This window comes from Camelus ferus, chromosome 31, assembly GCF_009834535.1.
Source record: "Camelus ferus isolate YT-003-E chromosome 31, BCGSAC_Cfer_1.0, whole genome shotgun sequence".
Taxonomy (NCBI): domain Eukaryota; kingdom Metazoa; phylum Chordata; class Mammalia; order Artiodactyla; family Camelidae; genus Camelus; species Camelus ferus.
The window spans coordinates 11192969-11216211 of NC_045726.1; the positions used below are offsets into that span (position 1 = coordinate 11192969).

Genomic DNA, 23243 nt, shown 5'->3' on the forward strand with positions numbered 1-23243 from the left:
CTTGGTACCCTGGCAAGTCCTCTAAACTCCCAGGCAGCCCAAGGGACAAAGAAATCATATACTGACAGAAGGAGTTTTGTGAGAGCTTTAATGGCACAAAATGTTTGTAGCTACAAGTTATACATGTGTTGTAAACTGTATACAGTGATACAAAGTGCTAACTAAACAGATGAAGAATGAGACGCGTAATCACTTTGGCTCAGTTAATTCCGATCGTTTCAACAACTGGTTCATTTAAAAATTCATCTGACTGGCTAAGTCTTCAATTTTCATTCTTGAGAATAGTAAATATTTTTACTGCAATCAAAGTAACTCGCTGCACTTCTCAATGTGCAAGTTTGCACAGTTTTGCTCTTGATTATATTTACAAATATTTTAAGCCAGTTTTCATCAAACATAAGAAAAATGAAGCCTGCCTTTTCGTCCCCAAATTGTAAACAGGTGTAAAGCTTTTTCAACATTAATCTTAAAACTGTCAACTGTTAATTGTCAAAGTCTCCTTTCCCATCCCACAGTCTGTTTCCACTCAACACCAATCTGGGTGGGAGCATAAACATTCATCCCGCATGTTAGGGTCATCAATAAATACTGCACGATTTCATCTTAATATGATTCAGTTCTACTGTGATCATGTATTCATGTTTTAAGTAATAGTTCAAAATTTCACAGCTATTAAAAGGGGCAGAGCTACATTTATTTTCAATGTTGAAAAAAATTGTAAATATACCTAAATTCAAATCACACTCCTGACAGGATTACTACTGAGTTTCAAAAGAGAGCAATGGGTTGCCTATAAAAAGTTGCCTTGTCTTTAAGTATAATTTTACTTTTCTCTCCCAAGGTACCAACTGTAACACAAACTATACATTTTAACAGTTCAGCTATTTAGGTCTCTTTACCGGCCTTTCCAATTTTATTCAGGCTTTTTCAAAATCAGTGGGCCATCAGATTTGCTTTCTTCTCTAAGAAGTTCAAATATGAAGCCTTGAAATAAACAGGTCATGGAAGGCAAATCAAGTGTTACCAGGCTTGTGAGTAAGACAGAAACAAGGTAGAATAAAAAGATGTCCAAAATTATTTAGACATCAAAACCTAGAAAGAAAAACAAAGCAAAATAATTCAGAAAACTACCTGGATATATCATCCTTCTTAAAGACAGCCAGCTATATTCTTGAATAAAGGTACTCAGAACTTAGTTTTTTTGTTTAATCTGCATGTTATTTCCCTCTATAGCACATCAATTTTTACAAAACTTGATGTGAGAGAGAGGAGAGTCGCGGCAGCCTGGCAAACCTGGTTGTCATAGTGCATCTACGTCAACCTGGTGCACTTCATTTACTGAATAGATTGCTAGTTTTAAAATTCCTGGTGGTTCTCTAAATATTCAATAGTAATTATTTATGTATAAAACATACCACAGTATCCGTCAGAGTCATGCTGGGGGTTCTGAAATCCAGTAAACCTACTTGAAATAATCGGTAGTCCTGACGCTTTCTAACAATTTGGTCCTAAAGCTTCACATTTTAGAAACGAACAAAGAAAGTGTATCAGTAGAGGAAATTGCTGAGTGTTCTGGAACTTTAGTAGGAGTTTCATGTAACTGAAAAGAAGGCTACAGGAGGAAACGGCCAGCGCCCGCAGAATCACAGGAGCCCCTTGGGGAGGTGGCACAGTGAACACCAGAAAGGGAGGGTGCGGAAGGAGACACATGGCATCTCTTCAGAACTCTGTCAGCTGTTCCCACAACCCAAGTCTGCTTTGCAAAGTCGCCCAAGGCTTGGAATAACTCTGAAACAGTCATCTTCAGAGTTGAAAGGCTTCAGAGTATAAGTGATGCTTCCTAAAACAAGAAGCCTGTATTTACACCACAAATTGGAACTCATTCCAGAGCCTCTTAGGAAAAAAATTTAAAAAAGGAAAGAAAAAATTTAAAGAAAGTCATGACAAATTCACGTGCAGCTAATAAACATAAAAAATACCAAACACACAAAAATCCCCAAAAGCGATTTCATAGATTTCTGGGCCTGAGACGTTCCCTACCAGAGAGAGATTCTACACCACAGAAGAGCGTGCTGTTAACACACTGGTATTAACGTCTGCTGGCGCGTCTTAGCCCTTCCATTTCCTCCCTATCATTTAAACAGCCTGCCTCCTACGAATTAAAAGGCGCCATTAAGAGGCTTACACAAAAAGTGGTTCCAAAACTGGTTTAAAATAATTTTTTATTGCCCAGGATACTTTTTTTCTTGCGTCTTGTTTTTTTCCATTTGTTTTTGTTTCCTTTTGTTTTGAATTAACTATAAATTCAAGCTTAGGGAAGCCTGCCTTTGTCTTGAGAAACAAAACAACACAGCTTTTATATCATTTGCTAACCTGATCTTGGTTTTGAGAGAGAGACGGGAGGTATCCTGCAAGTGTTAAATTTATCCCATGAATGATGCAGGTATAGGTCTGTGGTCTGTAGGTACTAAAAGAAGATAACAGCTTTGTTGACAAAATTATAATCTGCTGGTGGCATTTGCGGAAAAGAAGCCCTTGCAATTTCTAAACAACAGTAAACTCTGTTAGGAAATTCTAAAGTGTTTTACAGGCCAAAAAGGGAATGAGGTTAGTAAAATGCCTCAAAAGAGTTTGAATACTGGATTTGAGAGTTACTGGAACTTGGATATGTAAAAATAGGGCGGCAGGTTGATTCATGCTTACAATGGTCTCAAGTTCAAATAAACTACTGTGACAATACACCACTTTACGAGTCACACGCCTTCCCAGGGCTCTTCTCTCCCTCAGTAGGTGCTGGCAGAAGGTGTGCTCAGTCGTTTTCCAATGTAGATGCTGAAAGGAAACAGAGTGTACCATGTGTCATCTGTCTCAACAACTCCACCCTAGCTCATCCACTGGCTGAACTGTACTTAAGAACCAAAATTTTCAGCCCTTGTAAAAGGCTCAAATGGTCTATGTGCACAGTTCCCTGGCACCCTGAAATCATCACTGACTTTCTTAAAACTAGTCATCAGCCAGCTAAACTGGTTTTATGTGATTTTGTTTACTCATTGGGCAGGACTGGACAGCACAGGGGCAGTGATCAGACAAAGCGAAGCCAGAGAGACCAGATCCCTCCAAAGAGTAAAGCGGAGCCGGCATCCTCTGAGATGTTCCGTTGTGATGCACAAAAACTTCTACTGGTATTTCAGGCACAAAATACAGTAACACAACCCAACTGTAAAGTGCTCTAAAGGGCTCTTCCTACTCTGAAGGATGAAGGGCCTAGCATTACTTCTCCATGCCAAGCAAGTGTTCTCCCCTTAAATATCGCAAGCAGAGGGAATTTAGGGAAGATCCGGAATCAGCCCCAAGCCCCAGGGTAATAAAACCAACGGTACTTTTTTACGTTCATCTGCAGCAACAGTTACACTTACACCAGCAAGAGAAACAGTCCAAAGATGTAGCACAGGAAGAGATACCCCAGGGTACAAAAGCCGACTGCTGCCGTCCTGAGGGCGAATGGACTGCTGTGCAGTCAGGATGGAGGGGAATCTGGGAGCCGAGCCCGGCCTCCACACCAGCCCCACACGACCCCCCCCACACACTCCCTTCCTCCACCACCGCCTTCCGTTCTGCTGGGGGCCACTGCTGCGCTCACCGTCACAAAAGCGGATCAAGCACCCACAGGGACAAAAGGGGTGTGTGGACAAGTCACATATGGGAACTTCCAAGTTCATGACTGTGAACATCTCTCCCATATGCTGAGCTCCTTCAAAGGAAGATAAGGGAAGGTGTGTACCTTTTGCCTATTATATATAGAAAACGACCCACTGGGCACGCCTAAAGAGGACAGTAGGTACGTCTTGAAAAAAATGAACAGCAAATGTTTAACTCCTAAAATATTTCAAAACTATTTTCTCAACTATTCAAATCAAGGGGAAAAAAAAGAATTTAAAGGACATGCCTGAAAAAATGAATTACAGGTAAATGTGGGTTCAATTTTAAAAGAATTTTTTAAAAAATGCTACCAAGAGAAAAAAAAAAACAGTACCCTCAACCAACTTTCCAGTTTCACTCAAGGGCTATTCAATACAATGGTGTACCTTCTCATTTGGGAAAAAGAAATGTTCACATCAACCTCAAGTTACACAATAAAGGTTAGTTTACTTTACAATTTAGCTAATCGAGCAATTCATAAACAACAACAAAACCTGAAAAGAAAAATCAAATTTAGAAGAAAGAGTCCACCTAAAAAATGATCATTTAGGGCATTAACATGAACTTCTTTCCAAATAAGAAAAAAAAATCTACTATTTAAAACTGCTTATTCAGACAGGTAGCCCCCGCTTTTCAAAAGTTCACTTTATGTCACTTCACTCTACGGGTCAGACCTACATTCACATCTGTTTTCGCTAACTGAAAGACATTCGAAGAGGACTTTCACTTTTGTGAAAAAAGGCGAAAAGCGAAAGCAGCGTTCAGCGCTGGCTCTGCAGCGAGCTGCTCCGGAGCCGGCCCCGCCGAGCGCCTTCTCGGGAAGCGCGCGCAGCTCCTCGGCGCCCGGCTGCCGGCTGCCACGGCTCTGAGCCCTGCCTGTGAGCACCTGCGCTTTCTCTCCGGGGGTCCTGCGCCTCCCTCAGCAACACGTGTCCTAAGGTGACTGCTTCTTCCCTTTACATCATCTCAGCTTACGGAAGGTTTAATAGAGATGCTCTATTTTCAGATAGCGGGGGAACATGTATACCAATAGCTACCAACTTTAGTAATTCTTTTAAGTTCACCTCATTTGCACTAAAACATTAAAAGAAAAATGATACAAACTGCTATCACATACATTTCTTACATCTGGAAATAAAATATGTGAATAAAATAAATGGAAGACACTCCAGGGTGAGCTGACCAGTACTTACCCCAGCCCCAAAGCCAAAACGTGAGAGAGGAAGAGGGATGGAATGAACACCTTAAGAAACTCTGCAGAGAAAATACCCCCTTTCTTCATGGCTCCGCTCTTCCTCATGCTTAAAGACACAGAACGTTTCGGGTGCCTGAAGTGGAACTCCCTGGGGAAAGAAATTCAGAGGCAGGTGTCAGAAACGCACTTGCTGAAAGCATCTCAGGAATGAGCAGGTCCACATACACCCACTGGGTCCACTGGGAAGAAACCTGTGCCAACTTACTTGGGTGGGATGTTTTCAGGTCTACTGGACCAGTCAGACACCCAGTCTACACTTTTCTTCAAAGCATCTACCTCTTTCTCTCCTTCTGCAACTTCTTCTTCTGACTGTAAAGAAGAATTCACACTTTAAAAAAGGAAAAAAGACCGATTCTTTCTACCACAGAAGCCAAGTCTAGACAAACTACACAGAAGTCATAAGCTTGTGCGTAATAATTGTTAAGTACGAAACATGCTGCTTTTCTAGAAAGGCCGACCAAATGATCTAAGATCAGAGTATTTGATATCTGGGGAAATAACCCTGAGTTTCATGGCTGTTGTATCTAAACACAGAATATGAGCCTGAAACTTGAATTATACCTCAACTGAAGAATATGAATATGAAGAAAGTGTATTCTGGGATATAATGTTAATTAAAGTGTGTTAAAACACTGACAGCTGTTGAACCTGGGCGATGCTTATATGGAGTTCCGTTGTAATATTCTCTTTACTTCTGTTAAGTATTCAAAATTTTTCATAATTAAAAGTAAAAGGAAACATCAAAAAGTATATGCTAATAAATACATAGTGATGAGAAAATAAACAACTGGGAGATCTGATGAGGAAATAAATAATGACAATATTTATTAAGCATTTATCGAGGGACAAGCAACAGTCCAAGCACTTGACATGCATTAACCTTAACCTTACAACAACCCTACAGAAACAGGAACCATTACTACTGCACGTTACATATGAAGTGAGTAGCAGAGCAAGTATTTAAAACCCAGGCAAACTGTCTCCAGAGCTCCTGCTAAGCATGAGGTTTTACTCCCTGGAAGGAGATTATATTTTTTAGACAAACTGCTATATCCAAACATTTTCCAAGGCTTATTCAAAACTACTGAAGCCAAAAGTTTTTAAAGAGTAATTTATTTAAAATTGAGTAAGAATCTAACATCTTTCATTCTAAATAAATGAAGAAGAAATCCTTTTTCTTGCTAATGATAACCTCAAGTTTCAGGGTAAGAACAAACAAAATTTCCAATGGCTTCTCTTTCAATAGAACCCACAGGAATGAGACATTCCTGAATATAACACAGTATTACTTACTCAGTTTTAAGGAATACGATGCTATGACCCCAAACCAGAGGGTCTCAAAGCTACAAATTATTCCGATTTTTTATTTTGTTTGAATAGAATTCACTCTTGGACCCACACTTTCATTATTCTCGGCAGATAGTTGTGAAATTCGGAGCGGGACACAGCCACGTGATCCCTCTCTGCCAAGTCTAGTTCTCTATGAGAGCCCCCCCCAACAGGAAGGTAGCCTCAGAGAGTCTCTAGACACAGACAGTCCCTATGCTATCAAATCGAAAGTAAAATCCCCGTGGATTTTTGCAACTCTGGTACCATCATTCTCATTTAGTTCTGCTGGACTTGCCAAATTCCACTGAATGACACAATGTAGCCTTTAGGATTAAGTCTGTTCCACTTGTTTGAGATTTGAGATTACTCAAAATCCTGACCTGGCTCTCTGGGGTAAATCTGAAAACATCCTAAATCAAAAACAGTAAACTGTTACAATTTACTTATAGATCAGGAGGTGTCACACAATAGCTCACGACAATCAACACACTGTAGGCCACTTCTGTTTCATTTCCAACTTTGGTCTCAAATGTCTCTCTCTAAAACTGCTCAAAGATTTAGGCTTAAATTTGTGAACAAGGTAATACTTCATATTTTCCAAGAGAAGGAAAATATAAGATTTTATGCTAATTTTTTAAAGATTATGATATTTGGACTATTATTAAAAAAAAAAAAATTCCCAGATCAGTTTAGAATCCTTACCTTAAGAATAAGGATTGTAAGCTCTCCTCATTCACTACTGCCCTGTCTTCTCCTTTTATTAATCTTAAATTTGCCAGTTTTAGGTTTTAAACTGCCCTCTGATTCTTGGAATTCCAGAATACAGTAAAAAATGCAGTTAATCGAATTAAGTAATATTCATGCCTTTAACCAGATCAACAACCCTCTTGCCACACCTATGTCTATTCTGATCATTTTAGCCTGTTCTTGCAAGGAAGTCCTTTACCTTCTAATCACGTTTTCCTTCTCTGGCCCACCTCAAGCTCTTAAGGCCTCTAAATGTGGGTATTAAATGATATACTGTGGTACAGATAAACCGCAGTTTTACAAGAGGGAAAAGGAAGATATTTTCAATTTGTTTCATCTTTCAATTGATACCCAGTCCTGTGCTGGCCTCTTTGGTCCCAGAAACACACTGCAAAGATGCCTCTGAGAGACAATCTCCAGTCTATTTTCTGCCACCGAACTGAGACTCTTAAGGACTATCATCCCCAAAGTATGGTTTTAACAATCTTTTCCTAAATGTATTACATCCTAGGCTTCCTCATACCACGACTCACCAGACATGCTTCAGTTCACTCTCTCGAGCCTGTGAGCGCTCCTGAAGTCAATCCCATTCACTGACTTATTTAAGTAGAAGGAACGGGGGCCACAGGCTCGGACAGCTCTGGTTTCAATCCTGGTCTATCACTAATTTGCTTTGTGATCTTAGATAAGTGACTTAATTAAGATAAAGCTTCACTTTTCCCATTTGCTCATGGGGATAATATTCCCTCTCTCACTGGACTGAAAGCATACTAAAGTGGGAAACATTTTTAAAAAATAAATTTAGCACCTAGAATATAGGTATTAGTGCCTTTCCTTCCTCCTCCTGGAAAAGGGTAAAAATGTCATATATTCCTCATGTAGATATATATAAAAATATTCAATAAGAGCAAATACCATAGTGGTCAACTGTTTTTAACTGTTTCCTAACCCTAAGCTTGCTTTTCATTTATGAGGAAAAAAAATCCATCCCCCCAAACTCTAATTAATTTTAAACTATCATTTCTTCAATTAAAAACAAGCAACGTAAAAAAGGCTTTTTGAAAGTTTAAGTAATGATACTGATTGACTTCGCCCTTATTAAAAGTTTAACTCTAAAAGACAAAATGTTTTTCTTTTAGGTGTTAAACTGCTTTTCCAAAACCAGAACCTGGTTTAAAGGGACTGATGTGACTGTTAGTATCGTTTACCCAATGCTTGGTGATGCCCAGTGCTCCTCTAAGCACCTGCTTCTGAGTAAGGATCACACTAGCAATCCGACCACAATCTGACACAGAGGCCAGACGCTTCCATTTTCTCGCCTGAATTTCATCAATTCCTTTGGAATTCTAGGACGGATGCAGTCAGCTCTAGAATTCCACTTAATATTCAATTCTCAGGTGAGCCTAAGTGTGCACCTGCCACCCCATGAGCCAGGACAGCTCTTATCGGTAGTTACCAGGTAGATTATTAGGGGGGAAAGTATGTGTGGAGAGGGAGGGAGGTCTAAGGTCAATAAGTCTGGGAACCACAGTCGGCCCTCAGTACCCGTGGGGTGCACATCCGTGAGTAAGGAAGGCTGACGGTACCTCACCACTTTAGATGAGGGACTTGAGCATCTGTGGACTGTGGTACTGTTGTGGGGGTAGGGGGAGCTGGAACCAGTGCGCTGAGGATAACGAGGAACGACTGTACTTGGTTTAAGTAAGCAAATTTCTTTACTGCGCAAGCTGTCAGAGCCTTTAGTGTGCCACTGTGCACCGTGACCACTGGAGTAGGAGGGCGAGGGAGCCTGGGGCTGCATTATTTCCCGCTTATCTGACTTCGGAACTATCTCACGGGGCTTCCCTTTGAATGAGTGTCCTCAAACCGTATTTTGGAAAGCGCTACTCTAGATTTTCAACTCATCTGTACAAAAGGCCACATGGATGGAGACATCTTCCTGAGGAAAAGCCTACAGCAAAGAATTCATTTCACTCCTCTACCCTGGGACTCCTGAGCGTACTTTTCCCCACGGAAACTTTATACACGTTCCTCTTTATGAGCGACAGCTGACTGCACACAGCAAAACTGACACACGTAAGCGAGCAATTCCACAACTCCAGTCAGACGACTTCCCACACGGGAGCCTTGCAAGCTTCTCTACGTATCCAGCTCATTAGACAATAAATGAGTATTCAGGCCCATAAATTTTCTAGATTTCAGAAAACAGCACAAGTAAAGCACAAAGTAGGGAGAAAGTGTGCAGCCTCGGAACAGAAAGAACACAGGTGAATCCAAGATAACATGCAAAATATTTCCAGTGCAAAGGGACTGAGGACACTGCATGGTGAGAGCCCCGCAAAGCAAAGTTTTTGTTAGAATTTGTTGAAACATTCAAATACGTATATTCTTCAAGTACCTTAACACAGGAGAAAAGGACAGTGGTTCCTGTCCTCAAGAATTTGGTCTCTGACACTTGTAGGTGATCTGACACACTGATAAAGTCAAGGGTTGGCTATGAACATTCTAAATTGTTGACAACGATTATTTACCGTAAGTTTTATACTGAAGACCTTTGTAAGCTTTCCCTACCACATGCATCTATATTTCTAACAATGTCGACTCCTAGTGAACTACAGCTTCTTTACCTTCAGGAACTGCCCATAATTTAGATGAATCTTTCTCTAGCTGTTGAAAGTCTTCTCAAAAGTCACTGCGCTCTGATTTCAGACACAAAAAAGTTTTCACACCTGGTTCTATGACAACCTCCCTTTTCATTTATTCTGTACTTTAAATAAGACATCTGTCTCAGTTTTCTGTTTATAAACTCAAGAAACTAGCTTAGAACATTGGAATGACATATTACAGACAAGAATTTTCCAATTCTTTTAGGGCCACAGGACCCAAAATTCTTAGTTGTAAAGGAGTACAATGATGACTCTACCATCATAAGTAAGTTCCAACATCAGAAACTGAGTAACTTTAAACAGTTTCAAACTATTTTTTAAACCCTTCATATTCTTTCCTGTATTTTAGCAAAACAGAATTAAAGATTTGCATTTTCCTAATTATCTATGGTAAATCAGAAAAGTAAATTAACACACACACACACCTGAGAGCTGTGGTCCCTGCTGGTGCGCATCTCCACGTCAAACATGATCTGCCCGTCTTCCTGTGGGGAAGGGCTGGGAAGAGAAGGACATTCAGCCATTAGTTTTAATTCTCATTTTGTCAAAGAAATGAGCCTCCATTGGAAATTAGAAAATTAAAAGTTACAGTAGTATGGCTTTAAAAAAGCATCAGATCAGAAAATATACCATAACGCCATGTAAGAAAAAATGAAACTGATTACGCTTACTCCCCAAACATTCCCGAATTTTTCAGTGGTGATAAATTCCTTTGTAATGATAAATTTGCAAAGGAAATACTACCTAAAGGCACAAGACTGTCACATTTTCTTATTTTTACTCCTTTTCCAATAAAGGTAAAATGATCTTCAAGTTCAGAAACTCTAGTTTGGAGTTCCTTTTTCTCAAAGATCTTTCATCATTCATAACTCGCCCCCAGCAGTTCTCATAGTGAGAAAGCAGCTCTTAAAGATTCTTTCAAAAAGTCTTTGAGGTTAATATTGTTTTCATAATACTATTAGGCTTTATTTGCTTTCTTCATTCTCATTTTCTGATGTGTGTACTGGAATTTTCCAAAGGCTTACATAATGTGTAATATCACAACAGGCAATGCAGATGAGACGAGAACCCAGCTGCTTTCTACTAAACCAGATATTAAAGAGATCTTCATAAATTTAAACAATGCCACTATTCTTAATAAATTTTTGGTTATGGAAAAGTTACTTTTTGTTTAACAAAGTTAACTTACATTAAAATGTAATAGGTTTAGTATTGTTGAATGAATGAATACATATTTTTGAATGTTTCCAGTTTTAATTTCTAATATAGTAAATGTCAAAATATATAACCCACATAAATAGAAGATCTTTGGGGTCCCTAATAGTTTTTAAGATTGTAAAGGAGTACTGAGGCCAAGAAGTTTAAGAACTGATATTTTACTTATTTCAGAAATGTTTACTGTGAGATACTTCAGAGTATATAAGCTTACATACGAATATATAACCTTTAATGAAAAGTGCAAGATACATTCCCAGAATTACAAAAATATACAAATTTTTAGACAAAAATAAATGATTACGAACTGTACTTGATACAATAGATGAATACGATGTGCTAAGTTCTGTTCTGAGCTTTAGCAACAATTCCTTGTGTAACCACAGCAAGTCACTAGATCTTTCACTACACACCCCACTCCCTGCAAACAGAAACTCGAGTGGGCATGGAGAATGCTCCAGGCTTAACTTGCTCAAAGGAATAGATACTAGTTATCAAAGTTACCAAGAGCACGTGCACAACGTTAATATTTAGAGATGCTGGTAGAGTGACTGGAAAGTAAGTGAGAACACCACACGTTTCAGGCTGGATCAGGCCTAGGGATCTTCAGCTATTATAACCGCCATAGGAGTTGTTGTTGTTGTTGAATATGGAACGCTTCACGAATTTGCGTGTCATCCTTGCGCAGGGGCCATGTTAATTTTCTCTGTCTCGTTCCAATTTTAGCATATGTGCTGCTGAAGCGAGCACCTGACACAGGAGATTCTTAAATGGGGATAAGAAAAGTGAAAAGCTGGTTCTGTATCACACCACCATATTAATATATTAAGAAAATTTTGTCTTGAACTAGAGATTTCAGGCTATAGCACAAGAACCAAGTAGAATCCAGTCCTCAGTTTACTGTCATTACGCTCATGACACTGTTGGGTTCACAGCCAGAGATCCAGTCAAGGCCCAGCCCCACGGCCACGACCAGGTCAAGGCAGTACAATGACCAAGTCAAGAACCGAGAGAAGCTTGGCTCTACGTCAACACTCTTCTTACTGTTGGCATCGATCTCACTTAGAAAAATACTCAATGTTTCTCTGGCAGCCTGTTCCTAGCAATGTGACTGCATTAGAGCTATAGCCCTGGCTCATGGCAGGATCAGCTGCGGAGTTTTTTAAATATTCTCATGTCCTGTACCCTACCCTCAACAACAGAACGAGACTCTCTAGGGATGGAGTCTGTGCACTGATACATTTAAAAGCTCCCTGGCTGAATCTAGTGTGTAGGCTGGAGACTCCTAGAACAGGCTGGAGCACAAAGCAAAACACAGAGGGGTTACCTGCTAACAGTCACCACAGGGACAAAGATCCACCTATGGGAGAATGTTTAAGTTGAAAACATAAATTAGGTTTGGGACTAATATCTAACAGCCCTAAAACACTTCTGCCTACGTGAAACACTTTTAACTTCAAATAGAGAGACGCCGGCAATTCAAATGACGTGCATTTTGAAGGCATTTTCAAAATGCTGAAGCATCAGTCAGATATCCCAGGAGAGGACTGCTGAGCTGGAGCCCTGGGCCTCCTGGGAGAGGTGACCAGTGACCCAGAGCCTGAAGATGCACAAGCAGAGAGCAGGAGAGTGTCCAAAGGCACCCGCCCACCTCGAGTCACATGTTTAGAATCCCGACTGAAACATTCTCACGGGGAGGTGAGTTCACATTCAGTCACCAATGTAACTGCGACCACAAGTGAGAGAGGAAGAGGCAAACGGGAGCTTTCCTCTGCTCCACCCCAACAGCAGGTTAAGGACACGCTAGTCCCAGTGATCAAGGGTTGTGTACTTGAACATACAGGAAAAGCCTTATCAACAGGCCCATTACAAGTAGAAAACTTCAGAAACCCATCAGCGAGTCCCATGATATAAATGTAATAAAATATCAACTGAAGTCTTAAACACAGCTCGATGCTGCGGCTACCGGCATCAGCGGCCAGCCGCTCAGAGGAGAGCCATCTGCTCTGCTTCTGCTCATGACAAGAGCCGTCCCTGGATCTTCAGAAGCACAGGGACAAGTGAGAGATGAGACAGGGTGGCAGGGGTGCAGGGTGCCACAGAGCCGGCAAACCAGTCCTCTGCTGCTTTTGTAACACCAGTGGGTCAGAAGTCACGCAGGAACCTGGAACAGGATTTAACTCTTGTTTCTCCTTTTACACTTTTCCTGTTAAGTAAGTAATATTATGTGCTATCTACAGAATTTGTACAAAGGATAAAAATATCATCCCCCAGAGATCATCGCTGTTTACATTTTTCAGTGTTTCCTTAATCTATTTCCTGTGCCTCTGCATTTTCTACGTGGCTAGCATCAGTTAACTCTTACGTAACCAGCAGATCACCAGGTATCCCATAATGCTACTGCTATGGCTGCCACTGGTCTAAGACTCGTTCAATCCACCACAGTGTCATTTACTACCTAGTCCTTGGGGAAAAAAAGAGACTTATAATGAAAAATACACTAACAGCTCAGTTTCATTCTGCTCATGCATCTCTCTGTATTCTTACTCTTTCGCTATAAGCAGTTTTTAAATTGGAAGAATTAGATTTCTCAAGCCAAACACAGACAAATGAGACCTGATACAAAACTTCCTCTGAGCTCTAAGGAAACACGATGGTCTCAAAATGAACTCTCCTGACACCCTGGGCTAGTGCTTCCCCTGTGCAAACACTGCTGTAACTTGGGTCAACCCGCTGTTCCTACGATTCTGACATTCACGGAGCGTCTACTCCACGCCAGCACCATCACTGTCAAGGGTGCAAAGGAGACAAAACATGACCCCTGCGTGCCTTTTAAAGCCTCACAATCTAGAAGGGAGGACAGATATATACAGAGATAACTGTATTCAAGGCAGAAAGAGATCTGTGAAAGGACAAAGGAAAATGGGAGAAAGATGAATTCTGTTAGTAAACATTCACGCCACTGACTTTTACACTGGTCCACATCGAAAAATGATACATTCTGAATGAGGAAACTGATTTAATCTAAGGGAAAAGTGGGCCCTCCTGTCCTTGTCAATTAGCTGTCTGATTTACATACATGCTGCAGGAAATCAGGAGTTATATTTTGTCAAATTAAGATGGAAACAACTGATTTTTTTTTCTAATGGGAATGAACCTTGTAACTCACCTATTTCCTGAAATCTACCAAAACAAGGATCTCACTTACCTGTCACAGTGAGAACTGCCTCTTGAGCTACTCTGTCCAGATTCATGTTGTGCATCCAAGAGGATCTTCTCCATGTCTCCATTGTGGATAGAGGACGAGGAGGGCACGTGTTCTAGCCCCCCGTTTTTCCCATTGCCATTATCATTGCCATTGCTGCTGTTCATGGGGAGCTCCACCCAGGAACCTGTTGGACAAGTCAGATAACTGCAGTTAACCACAGCAGAACTGAGCTCTCTCATGTGCACATAAGATGTGAACATGGTGAGTTCAGATAACGATTCTGACTCGCCTCAAAGCAAATGCACGCGTATTCTGAAGAAGATAAACAAGGAGCAGTAACCGTCTGAAAATCTACATAGTTCTGCCCCTGAAGGAGCTCATGCCATCAACCAACTTAGAAGAAGCTAGAACTCTAAAACGAGTATCTTAGTGTCTTTCGGCCAATTTTTCTCTCTGGTTAAAACTCAGCTGATACACAATAAACACTGTACTGAAAACTTTTAGGTTGCTTTTCAAAAAATAAATGGCCACTTTATTATCAGACAGGCTACTTAGTTACCCTTTAATATTTTACTTATTTTTCCCTATCGTCTACCTTAGCCATTCAGCTGTAACATACCTCTCCATCTGGCTTAGAGGTATGTTAACACATGAACCCTAATTACCCCAAACCACTGAGAAGCTCCGAGAGAGGGAACTTAAATCCCATCACAAACATTTCGGTGTGTGTGCAAGTCTGGAGCATGAAAGTCGTGCAGCTGGCTCATAATGCGATCGGGTGAGAACACTAAACGTTCTGAAAAACAGCTTCATCCCTATCCCACAAACTAGTCTCTTCCCTCCTTTATACCTCGCTCTTCGACTCTTTCTCCTTTCTCTATGCACTAAACGTACCTTGTAAACTTGTCTTTTCTCTCTTCTCTCCCACAGGTTCCCACTTTCTAGGGTTTTCATTAAGCCTTTGTTGGTTTGGGGGAGAAAACTGCATCTGCTATGGGCAACACTGACGTTTTCTCTGGGGATCAGCTGGAGGGGGGTGGAGCCATAGGAACAGGGATGTGGCTCGGTGAGTTTGCTGAATACATGAAGGTACCTTAATTTTAACAAGAATTGATAACAGTAGCCAATATACCAACTTCACAGCAAGAAGAGATGGTGGCATATTTTTTTCATACTTTCCATTCCTTGTAACAAATTTTGTTTTAGAAAATATAACCCAGCAAGTTGGTGGAGCCATTCCTCTGAACTCCCCACAGAAGTGTTGGAGAGAGTTCTGTGACTGAACAGTCTTCATCAGTAAATGAGAACAATCGCCAGCACAGGCTCAAACCCTAAAATGCACCCTGCATGAGGTGATGACTAACGCAGATCCAGAAGTGAACTCAGCATTACCCTTCTATGAAGGAAAAGCTCGAAGGTAGACCTGGCTGGAAATCTGACTATCCCACTTACCATCTGTCTGACTTTCTGAGCTTCAGTTTCCTCACTTGTAAAACAGAGATGGCAACACAGTACCATCCTGCCAAGGTGGATTACACAGAGGAACACAGGTAAAGTGCCTGGTAAACAGGAGGTGCTCGGTGATAAACTAGTTCGAAGAGTTGACATTTATGATGCACACAGAACAGTGTTTGCTCGATAAAAATCAAGTCACCCCTTCCTTCCATTCCCTCTAAGGTGGTACCAGTGGCTGTCACAGCCCCACCATCAGCACGGATGACAGTCCTTTGGGACTGTACTGCTGGACAACAAACACAACTGCATGACAGCTCCCTGGTCTCGTTCTGTCCACACACACAAACGGACACAGGCTAGACAGAATTCAAAATGGATGAGCAAATTCAGCTAGCAAAGCTAAGACAGATCTGACACTAAAGGTCACTGAACTAAACAAATACTTGGAGTGCCTCTGGAGTGTAGAAGAAATATACCAAAAGCATCCCTAAATTTAGAGCTCTGCAAATATTTCACTAAAAAGAGTGACAGGGAGAGAGGTACGCGATAAACAAATTGGTTTTTCCTTCCACTTTTTCTAGGACTATCAAACTTATTTTAAACCATTGGGACCAGCTCTTCTTGTGGACAGAAGACCAATGTGAAAAATAAACAAAACCAAACAAAAGGCCAGAGCTGCTCTGGCAGAAGCAGAACAAAGGACCAGGAGTTCTAGACTGGGGATCCGTGGAAGCCAGTCTTCCCCGAAGTACAACTGATGTTCACTTGAAGCAGCTGATCAAAGAGAAAAAAGGCTCTAACAATAATACCAGGTTTCCAAGACCTTGGTTTTTTTTGAAGGACTTCCAAACCCTTATCTAAATTCTACTTTCTGCATTAAAAATCTGTAAGCAATCATAAGGTAGGATCTTGAGGAGTCACACCTAGAAAAGCTTGGTAAAAGTGACCCCTGTAACTGCCTCAATGCCCTGCAGAGTAACTGAAAGCCTCTCTCCTCAAGGCAGATGCTGTCTATCGGGCATGTGTTAGTGCAGTGCTGTTAAACAGCAGACTGAAGCCAGACTCCCCTGCTACCACGTCCAACTGTCACAGCCCAGACAGGTCACTGAACGTCTCTGTGTCTCAGTTTCCTCATCTGTAAAATAGGGATAGTAATTGTATCTACCTGAATGTCATCAAAAGGTGCAAGGTCCAGGCAGGAGAGAAATTAAGTCCTGGGGATGTAACGTACAGCATGGTGACTACAGCTTATAAACCCTATTGTATATTTGAAACAAAAGAGAGTAGGTCTTAAACGTTCTCATCATAAGAAAAAAAATCCTTTTGTAACTGTGTGGTGACGCACGTTAACTACACTTACTGTAGTGATCGTTTTCAATCATTTCTCGAATCGTTATCTTGTACTAATCTAATGCTATATGTCAATTACATGTCAATTTAAAAAAAAAATGGTTGCCTGCACATGCTAAAAAAAAAAAAAAAAAAAAGTATCTACCTCATAGGATTATTGGGAGGGTGACTATAATAAACCACAAAAGATTCCCTAGTACAAGTGCTGTGTGTTAGTTACTATTATAATTATACTCCGTATCTTTAAAAAAAAAAAAAAAAGAAACATTTCTTACTAAAAACTTAACCATGTTTCTTGAAACTGTAAATCCAGTAAAGCAAAAGTGAATACCAACTCCTCCTAACCTCCCATTCCTACTCCTAAAGGAAACTACTTTTAATAGCTTCATATGTAGCCTTCCAGGGTTTTTTCTCTCTTGTTTTTTTCCCCCTCCTCACCTCCCCCCAGGGTTTTTTCAGTGAAATATAATTCTGTGTTTTGTTTTTGTTTTTACAAAAAAAAAAAAAAAAAAAAAAGGAATTAAACTGCACATATTTTTCTGTAAAAAGTGTTTGTTACCTAGCAACTTGTTGATGTCTTTCAAGTCAATCTATATTGCTTTACTTCAGTCTTTGGAATCACACTGCATCCCATCATAAAGATATACCATACATTAACCATTATCCAAATGGCAATGGTTAATCATTACCCAAATGATTGTTTCTAATATTTTGTTGTAACAACCAGGACTGGAGAACATTGTAGAGGGTAATCTGGCAATATCCATTAAAGGCCTTACAAAGGTAGATCTCCTTTAACTCGTAATTGTCTTCCAGAAATACTATCTATGGAAATAAACAGTGCTGCAGAGAAAGTGAGGACACAGATGTCCGTTAAGAGTTCACGATACTAGTTTTATCTTCTAAGTAAAATGGAAAAAAAAGCAAACTCGCCTTTCTCAATAAACTACACACACCTTTTTCTCAACACCTAGCTCATTCCTGATTTACAGCCTCAGAATTTCTCAATGTTCTAACTCCACCAATCCTCACCAAGTCCCTTTTTATTTGGAAAGGAAACAAGGCAAGATAGGAAGATTGTGCTGTCGGAGCAATACAAAGTAGAAAAAAATTTCAGAGTGAATTCTCTTCCTAATAATGAAGCTTTAAAATGAAAAACTGGAGGTTCTCTCTCTTGCAGTAAAATACTACTTACAAACTAAAAACTGTTCTCTTACCCCTAGTTGTACATATACACGATTTATGAGATACTTTCTAGTTTTAAGTGTGAGAATTGCTAAGAGGATTCAGAGATGTCTGCTTCTACTGTCTCTAATGTAGTTCATAGTGACGGCTGGTCCTGCAATTGTCATTACATTCATGACAGCTGTATTTACTCTTTACAGTTTATAATCACCAGTTCAATCATCTTGCAAGAAGAGAAGGAAAAAGAGTATTTCTCATTCTTTCCCTAACTTTTCAAGGTCCCACAAGAAACACATCCTAACTAGAGGTGACACATTTCATTATGGCTTATCTTCTTTCCTCAAAACCTTTAAGTACCTGATGCTGGAATCTGGACAGAGAACAGTCACTGAGCTTCTTCTAAAACTATCAACTGGAAAACAGCCTTTTAACTTTAGAAGTAGTTCAGATACTTGTCCACTAATTTGTAATGAAAGTGAACAGTCCCCCTACAAGGATAAGCTTAAAAAAAAAAATCAGAGGCAGGTTTCATTATTCCAAATATGTCAATTATTTGTTATCATAACTCTGCGTTGACCCCTGAACTAAAGATAAAATCCCAAGCCAGAGATAATCTGTACAATGAGTTCATCTCCTGTTTTTCAGAGTTGTGCAACTTTACCCAACAAAGAACTTCAACTTATCAGCAATTTGGACAGTATTAGATGCCTGAATAAGTTGTTTTGCTCAGTGCCCAAAAATCACTTGAAGGAATCAATAAGGCTTCTTGTTTTGTTCAGTCCAGTGTCGTATAATGAGCTAAAAAAACAGAGTAAAAGGCAAGAGGAGAGTAATGAAATATGGCACTATCTAAAAGCTTTTCAGTAACATTTAAAAGCTCAAGCTGGCTCCAATAAAATACTTTCTATTCAGTAGATTTCCCAAAGCAACATTCTGATATCACATACAGGCTGAGTGTTCCTCTAATTCTGTAAGAGCTAATACAAAACGTAGCAGCAACTGATTGGCCAAGGACATTAAATATCTCATAGGTCTGTCAAGACAGGGAGAAAAACCATCACATATAGTTCAATCCCAGTTTTTTTCTTCTTTTTTTTGGTTATATGGTCAAAGGACAATAAAAATTCCTTTGCTTTCTGTGAAATCACGTACACATACTAACCGATTTGCTACCCTGTAAGTATCATAGGAAAACTGGACTACAATTAAGAAACAGTATACTAAAAAGAGATAGGCAGGCTACCTCTATCCATTGGGGGGGATAACCATGAGAGATTAAGAAACACACAAAATCAGGGGACTGTGGGCCACTGAAAAGAAGTGTCCTGTAAGGAACACTAGATCAGGTGAAAGTAAAACCTCAGCATTAGGACCTAGCCTGCCGTGAACCTGGACAACACACTTTACTCTAGACCTGTTTCTTTACTGGTAGTTAACAGTGGACAGTTCTCTCTAAAGTTTCTTTCCATTCTAAAACCACATGCTTCTAAAAGAGTATGCTAAAAACAAGTCCAACAATTAAAAACGCATATTAATATATGAAGCAAGTAACATTTAAAGACACAGAAATTAATCCTAATTTACTGTGGGAAATAATATATAAATCTTACATTCTAGAACATAAAACGCTTAAAAGGGTTTTAAACGTCAACATTTAAGGAATTAGCCATCAAAAGATGGCACAGCAGCAGTAAGCAACGAAAACATCTTAAAAATACCCACATTCTACCCTCATCTTGTGAGAGCAGGAACTCTCTTCCCCTAAATAATTTTTAGGCCATGTCGGAACACCTCCCTCTTATGAGATACTGCAAATGCCTTTAAATGTCATTTAAGCAACCAAATGATTTTTAAACGACTTCATCTGGCCATATGCTAACTGTTCCAACCACCTCTTTCAGGAGATAAATTACAGGAAGGTTAGGCAAGAACCTTCCCAAGACTTCAAGCGAGCTTTAAAGACATGTGGGAATAACCTGACGACAAGATGTCTAAGCACCAGAATGTTACGAAAAGCAACTGCAGTTGGTCGTAATTGGATATTGCCATTAACTTTCAACCGCCCCAGTGTAATCCCGTTTCTGAAAATTCATTGCCCCAGACGCCGCGATTTGTGCAATCTTGAATGGTTCATGAGGCAGTTCATAATCAGGTTTGCAGAACACACCGTTTAAAAAAAAAAAAAATCACTTGAGCAACTCAGAAAACATCTCAAAAAGAAAAAAAAAAGTAGCATAGAGCCTCCTCACCCCCCCCCGCCCCACGTGATACAAGTAACCACTAAATTACCAAATAATTTTCCTGACCAGCCTGTGGTAACAAAGGAACGCAACAAGAGGGCTCACATTCAGACCCAGTGAGGGGAAGGCAGACCCAGTGAGGTGGGGTCAGCCGGGTCTGGCCCAAACCCCGCCGCACACTTGACCGCCCGCCCGTCCCTCTGACGCCCCCTCCCCTCAGCCAGCCGCCCGCGTCCATCCCCAGGCGTCCCCGCCGCACGTCCCCATCCCTGCCCACGTCCCCCCGGCGGCCCGCTCCGCCCACCCTCTCTCCCCGCGCCCCAAGGCCCGCCTCTCCACGCCCTGACTGGCTCCACTCCGCGGCCCACCACAGGTGGGATAGGCTGGGCTCCCTCGTCATCCCACCCACCTCCCCTCCTCAACGGCGAACAAAAGCAGCCCCCAACCCGAGACCCCAGGAGGGAGCCGAGACAGGTCAGGAGGAAGACAGGAGCAACTCCTCCTGACAGGTGACGGGAGCTGTCAGTCACCCGCACATCCTCGGCCTCGACCAATGGGCTGCCTTCTCCTCCCGCCCCCCGCGCGGAGCTGGCGGCGGCGGCCAGAGCAGCTCCTCCTCCCCCCATCCCCTTCACCGAGCCCGCCGGCCCAGCACTCACTGTTGAGGCCGGCTGGCGGGGGCAGAGGCTGTTCCCCTTCTTCGCAGTTGTTGTTGTTGTTGTTGTGCGGGGGCGGCGGCTGCTCTACTAAATGGGACGACATTGTCGGGCGGCTGGAAGAGCTGCGGCCGGAGCAGGACTGTCTCCGGTCCTCGGGCAGCAACACAACAAGCCGAGTCCCCCGCCCCCTTTTCTGCGCCTGCGCAGTCCCTCCCCTGGTCCTGACGTCAGGGCCCGCCCCGGCCACGTGATGACAACACAACAAGCGGCGGGGCGGGGCGGGGGCGTGGCCAGGCGAGATGGAGACGTGGAGACGCGGGAGTCAGGCTGACGCGCGTGCCGGGAATGAATCCTTGCGTGTTATTTGCAATGGCCGGGTGGAGTGAGTTATGCGGCTGGAACTGGGGAAGAGGATGCGGAGAAGTGTGTGACGAGGAAGTGGAAGGCGCCCGGGTGCTGGCACCCGGCTCTCCCACACCCACGGGATCGACGTTGTTCTGTCCAACCCGTGAGCATTTCTATTTTAGTATCTGTGAGGACACCTTCTGTAGGAGGTGTCATGGGGACTGACACTAAGGAAGCAAAAGCCCCGGTGCCTCCCCGTCTCAAACCTAGAATAAAGCTGGTGGAACAGTGGCACTCCAAACAGGCCAGGCTTTTAAACAAAAAAATTAATTATAAACGTAAAATGCAGTCATTGTTAAAAAAAAATGGGAAAATTTCAGGAAAACATAGAGAAGAAAATAATTACCCAAATCCCATCACTTAACCTATTTCTGGGACAGGACATGGGAAGCCATCTTCCCTATACGTGGGTGACAGCAAAGTATGATGTCCCTCAACAGTCCACCTACTTCGTATCTCCATGTCTTTGTCTTTTTCTTGGTCTCATTGATGTGTGGCATTTGTTTCTCTGTCCTTCACTTGTCTTTTAACCTTGTTTTACTCTACAGAAGTTAAAATGTTCAGGCAGTCAGATCTATTATTTGTATATGGCTTGGGAATACCCTCACATCAAGATTTTGAATCTATTCCTTACACATTTTTTTCTAATTTTCTTATAGGTTAAATTTTTGCATTTATACCCTTGTTCCATCTGAAATTTATTTTTATATAAGTTGTTTAAATTCTCCCCAAATGACCCAACAATATTTATTAATTTTTGAGTCATCCTTTCCACGCTGAAATTGCATCTTTATCACATTCTAAATTCCCAATAAAACGTGAGTCCATTTCAAGTTTCTCTACAATAACTCTATTAGATAACTGTTAGAGAAAGTTTCTCTTCATCTGTCATTTAAAAAATTTTCATAACTAATTACTCTTCAGATGAATTTTGGAGGATAATTGATGTATTTACAAAATTATCTTCCATTCAAACTGGTATCTCTCCTTATTCTATTTTCATTAAATTTTTTTAAGAGGTGTTCTTTAAGAAGGTCTTTAACATTTCTTAATCTTTTTTGAGTTTTGGTGTAATCTTATGCTCATTGCCTGAAAAAGTTAGACCTTAGAAAGTTTCCTTTTCTATGGTCTTAAATAGATAAAATTGAAGATGCTTTTCTGTTTCCCGTAAGGAAACATCCAGACCTAGTGTTTTTAGGAGGGCTCACCTCTGTTTCTGTGGGATGTTGCCTTTACTTTTTTCTTTTGTGTTATTTGTCCTCTGTTTTCTCTTAATATTACCTAATAGTTTATCAATTTTATTGACTTTGAAATTAATTCCTTCTTCCTAACTGTATTATTCTTAAATCCTTTTTATCAGCTTAAATGAGATGTCATTCACATACTTTATGGTTAATCCACTTAAACTTCACAATTCAGTGTTTCTGTTATATGCAGAGTTGTCCAACTATCACCACCACCTAATTTTGGACTTTAGTCACCCCAGAGAGCAGCCCTGTGCTCATTAGTTATGTCTCATCTTTTCCAATCTTCTTACACTTGATGTTTATTTCATTCATCCTTTCTTTATTTGGGTATTTAAGAATTTTTCCCTGGTCATAAGTCTGTTTTGTGCTGTTTCTCGTTTGGAGATTTCTCTTAGGTTTTCTTTGAAGCCTAATATATGGTTCCTTTTGGGGACTGTTCCATGAATATTTGAAAAGAAGGTATAGTTTCTACATTCAGGGCAGCAGGTTTGATGTATCTATTGAAACTACATCAATAATAATGTCATTTAAGTTTTATGTTTTTTTAATTGAAGTATAGGTGATTTACAATGTTATGTTAGTT

The 23243-nt window shown here is 40.9% G+C and overlaps 1 protein-coding gene and 1 non-coding gene across 2 annotated transcripts; both read right to left on the bottom strand.

Moving 5' to 3' along the window:
• Positions 1-71: 71 nt before the first annotated feature.
• On the bottom strand, positions 72-21208 carry BNIP3L (BCL2 interacting protein 3 like). The gene is made up of 6 exons (XM_032471119.1): positions 21009-21208; positions 14120-14303; positions 10122-10194; positions 5160-5263; positions 4893-5042; positions 72-2832 (listed from the first exon to the last, which is right to left on the bottom strand). Exons 1-6 carry the CDS (start codon positions 21109-21111, stop codon positions 2784-2786), a joined length of 663 nt encoding a protein of 220 aa, XP_032327010.1. The 5' UTR covers positions 21112-21208; the 3' UTR covers positions 72-2783.
• On the bottom strand, positions 11555-11661 carry LOC116660831. Its single transcript, XR_004316484.1, has one exon. It is a non-coding gene; the product is annotated as a U6 spliceosomal RNA (small nuclear RNA).
• Positions 21209-23243: the final 2035 nt, after the last annotated feature.